Source organism: Alligator sinensis, unplaced genomic scaffold, assembly GCF_000455745.1.
Source record: "Alligator sinensis unplaced genomic scaffold, ASM45574v1 scaffold901_1, whole genome shotgun sequence".
NCBI classification, from domain to species: domain Eukaryota; kingdom Metazoa; phylum Chordata; order Crocodylia; family Alligatoridae; genus Alligator; species Alligator sinensis.
The window spans coordinates 311578-316078 of record NW_005843135.1 but is presented as its reverse complement, the minus strand read 5'-3'; the positions used below and the strand labels follow the sequence as shown (position 1 = coordinate 316078).

General features: G+C 44.9%; 1 protein-coding gene across 1 annotated transcript in view; it reads right to left on the bottom strand.

The window, feature by feature from the left end:
* LOC112548363 (sodium-driven chloride bicarbonate exchanger-like) overlaps positions 1–4501 on the bottom strand; it is a gene marked incomplete at its 3' end in the record, with an annotated part of 278971 nt that overhangs the window by 17719 nt on the left and 256751 nt on the right. The window contains exon 6 of the mRNA XM_025193937.1: positions 209–397. Coding sequence (XP_025049722.1) covers positions 209–397 — 189 coding nt within the window. The remainder of the gene's footprint in view (positions 1–208; positions 398–4501) is intronic.

The following is a 4501-nucleotide window of genomic DNA, read 5'->3' as shown; positions in this document are numbered from 1 at the left end:
AATGCAAAGCAGTAAAAATGTACATATAGCACTTGATTAAATAGTTGTACTCAAATATCTCAGAGGAGCAACTCTGAGCAAAAGGTACTGTTTTTACAGTCGCTTTTCACATCAGAACCACACTTTGAAATACAGCGCCACATACTATGCTTATAACGTGAAATTCTATAAAAAAGCTTCTGAACTATAAAGTGATGCAATGCATTACCATTTTTATCCATGGAATGAGGCTCAGACTGTTTCTTGCCAATATCAGCAAAGGATCTGACAATTGGAATCCTGTTGCTTAGCTTTTTCTGATTCTGGTGATGGTGTTGTTTAAGTAAAGCTTCATGTACTCTGTGACGAACATCCTCACTGAGCTGCCCTGAGCCCACTTGTTGGTCAAGAATCATATCTGAAAAACATGTATATAATTCAATAAAAAGAGAGGGGAGATTATTAACAGCAATTATGATGCCAGATCAAACTACAACAGGTCAGAGGCCTGCATTCCTTACTTATTCACTGACTTCAAGAAAGAGAGATAGGAAATGATAATATTTTATAACATTTTTCTGTGGATAGTATTAAAGTTACAAAGCCAAGCACTCAAAAGTTAGGCAATGCCAGATTTAAGGTGGCCTGTGGAACCTTAAATTACCATCCTTGTTCACAGTCATTTTCTGGTACCTGACTTATGCACAGTATGAACCCTCTTTAATTTTATACTCACGTGCTATTTTTTCCTCAGGGCTTCTGCCTCATTCAGTGCACAGGACGGTCTTGTTACGGGGATAAAACAAAGTCATGTAGTGAAGAAGACTGTTACCAGCAGGACTCTTTTTACATTTGTTGCAGAATTGGTAGGTGTGTGGTAATGAGGTAGGGAATTACAGGAAGAGAAAGGATGCTCTCATGGCTAAGGCAGATGACTGAGAAAATTAGACTGTAAGTCTGCTTCTGCCACAGCAACACCATGTGATATTGGCCAAGTCAATTAAACAAAACGTTTTTTTACAGGTGGTCTCTAATTGAATGTTACTCATTTTCTATGTGCCAGATTTGAGGCCCTGAAATCTCAGTTGCAGAACTGAGTAGCACTCTCAGCTATAGATGACATCAATGTGAGCTAGCTTTAAACACAGAGTGCTAGATTATTCTAAGTATTCTGAAAAATTAGGTTGTACATGTCTTAAATTGTTCATCCAAGATCAGTGAATAATTTTGACCTTAAGTTCTCTGTACTACAACTAATGGTAACAGGAGTGATAACATCACCCACTCACCTCACATTAACATTATGAAAGCATTCAGAAACTGCAGTGATGAGTATAACAGAAAAGACCATCAGGAAATCAATTATTCATTGTCACAGGAGACAGGAAACAGTAGCATGCACCAAGTAAGAGATCACAGTGGGTCCAGAGGTGTAAATTGAAGCCTCAATCTTGATGTGTACCCAAAGTCACCTCCAGTGGATCTGGTTGTAAATAGGTCATTCTAGGCACAGTATCAGAGGCAGGTGGACACAAAATTGGGCACATTACAAGGGACATCTCCACTGAACATGTGCAAACTGCAATTTTTTGAAAGGCTCAAATTTGACCATACTTGCATCTATGGCATCTGACATACAGACCATGACTGTACCAAAAATCAAGACTTTCTAAAAGAAAAACTTGCCAGAATTGTTTAACAAGGGTAAATAATCTATTTTTCTCTAGCCTCATTCTCAGAAAAAGCTGAAATGTTTTGGTTGAAAATTTTCCAAACATTTTCTAAATGTATCTAAACCGAAACCCTGCATGGAAAATTCTACCAAAAGCATTCATATTTGTTTGTAATTGTAAGTAGCTGAAAAGATGGGGTTATAACGGAGTGTTGAATGGCTTGAATATACACAGTGCTACCAGCTTTGCCTTTAACAACAATCAGCCCGATGCTGCACTCCTCATTAAGACATGTCATCCACTGAAGTCAATGGCTGTTTTCCTTCAGGCCCAGTAAAACACTGTCCAGTGCATGATCTGCAAAGAACACACACTGGATTCTACCATCAGTCTTCTACCTAGTTGCTATCCTGGTAATCAATAGCAGCACTAACTGAAAAACTCTTATAATATTTTTTGTGGGAATAGGCCAATTCATTTAAATTTAAATATTCCATAGTGATACATCAATTTCACTGAAATTACAACAGAAATCAGACATGTATCCTGCCAGTTTACTTGTCTGGCTCCTTGGTAGCAGAAAGCCTGGGGTTGCTGTCTTCTCAGGCTCCTTCCTGCCTGGGACAGGTGGCAGTGTCAGGCCCTGTACAGCTCATGGAGCCTTGAAAACATTTTATGAAGGTAATAAAGCGGGAGTTAAATGTCATTTTTGCTTACTGAAAATAGCTCTCTCAAGAAAAGCTGCAGACACACACTACCTACATCAGTGTAACTATGCCTGTGGAGTTTTACCTCTGATTCTTTTTAAGATAACTGTACACCAGATTAGGCAGAATTACCCTAGTATAAAGGTTTATGTTGTCCATCCTCTCCTTTTTCATACCAGTGCAAACATGTCATCCACACAGCATTTTTCTCTCTGATGCTCACAGTTGCAGAAAGAAAATGAAAGAAAATTTTACTGGGGTTATGATTATAGTACTATTATTTCCATAGCATCTGAAAGTGCATTAAGAACTTTGCACACATTGAGTAAAGTACTGCCTTACACAGAACAGTGTACAAGGACAGAGAAGTGAGACAATACGTGGTGATTTTTACAACAATTTAGTAAAAAAATAGATAAACACTGAAAGAAAAATGGCTCTAAAAAGGGGAGAAAGAGAGATCTGCATTATAAAGATGAATTTTTGTTGAACTAAAAGAAAGCTAAGAAAGATCTGAGAAGGCCAGATAAGATGTTCTAGAAAGTAAGGGGGGGGGGGGGGGGGGGGATTGTTTGGCATTTCTGTAGTAGAAAAAATATGGGAGGATATGGGGTAAAGAAAAGTCAATATCAAAATCCTCATGAAAAAATGCCTCTACTACTCATTCTGTTGCCAGTTCAGGGAGAGCCTCTGCTCAAAGGATGAGGACCCCCTTTCATTTAGCCAAGCTTAGTGCATGGTTGTACATGTCACTGCTCCAGAAATGACTTAAGCTGGTGTCCCAGGGGCACAGGCCCAGAAAAGGGGGAAGCCTCACTCAGAGGCAAACCCCAAGAAAAAAGAAAAGAAAACTACAACTTACCTGTTGTAGGGGTCGGGAAGAGCACAGAAACACGCGGCGGGAAACCATCCACGCGATTCATCAGCCAAGCCTACATCCAGCTGGGGCCAGGTGACATCATGAGGAGTGTAACAGGAGGGACGGCAGAGTCGCCGTGCTAGCCCTTGCCGCCTCCTCTACTGTGCCAAGCTTCGGACTTGCACCCTCCTATTCTCGCCCACCACGACTTTGATGATATCTGTTTTTGTAGGGAGGCTACCTCTCCTCCACTTGGCCACAGTTCTCCTGCTCTGGGTGTCCGGCGTGTCTAGGCCTTGCGGGCCTTCTCTATACGCCACCCTTCTCACCGGGCTCTTCCTTCCCTCTGCAGGGCTGCCCTTCTCACCGGGCTCTTCCCGCTGCAGGGCTGCCCTTCTCACCAGGCTCTTCCTTGGAGCTGGGGTCTGTACCACCGAATTCCATGCCCTACTGGGGCTGGGGTCCTCACTCTACCGTGAGTCCCCTATGAGGCCTCCTCCATCCCCTTATAGCCTCACCCAAACCACCGGTGTAACATCAACACAAACTCGAGCCTCCTGGCTATAACTCAAACATGCGCCCTCTGGCTATAACAACATTGCTCCCTCTCTCTCCCTCTCCTTCCTAAGAGCCAGGCCTTGCCCCTTATAGCCAGCTGATCGCTGGCAGGTGTGGGTCATTTGCTGCCTCCTGTTGCCCTGGCAACCCGCACCTGACGAGCCTTCCTGGCTCTCGTAGTAGCAGGCACCTTAGTGTCCTGCTACAAGGAGACACCACCCAGCAGAAATAAAGAGCGGCCCCGAAGGCACAGGAGGTGGCAGAGGAATCGCGGGAAACCACGGCGTAGAGGGCGTCCAGCCGCTGCAGCCACCGGCGGCAGGAGTGGCAGCAGAAGTGGCAGCAGCAGCAATCAGCGCTGCGAGAGAGGCCCAGCTGGGATCAGGAGCTGGGCAGGGGTCAGGAGACCCTGTAAGGAGCTTGGCTGGGGCTAAGGCGGCAGGAGCTATGGAGTCCTCACAGTGGAGAGGACCGACGAGGGACTGACAGGATCGTAAAGGAAGGTGGCAGGACCCACGGGGATAGCCAGGCGGAGGAGCCCTCATTGAAGGCAACAGGTGCCGTGGCTCCAGGGTTGAGATGGATCCTGGGGGCGGAAGGGAGAAAGGCCCCGGCTGGGGTGAAGGCTTGAACCATGAACTGGAGGGATTGTTAGCTTTGGGGGAGTAAGGAGCAATAGAAGCCAGGAGTGGGTGGGACTCCCTCCCATGGGCGCTCACATTTTC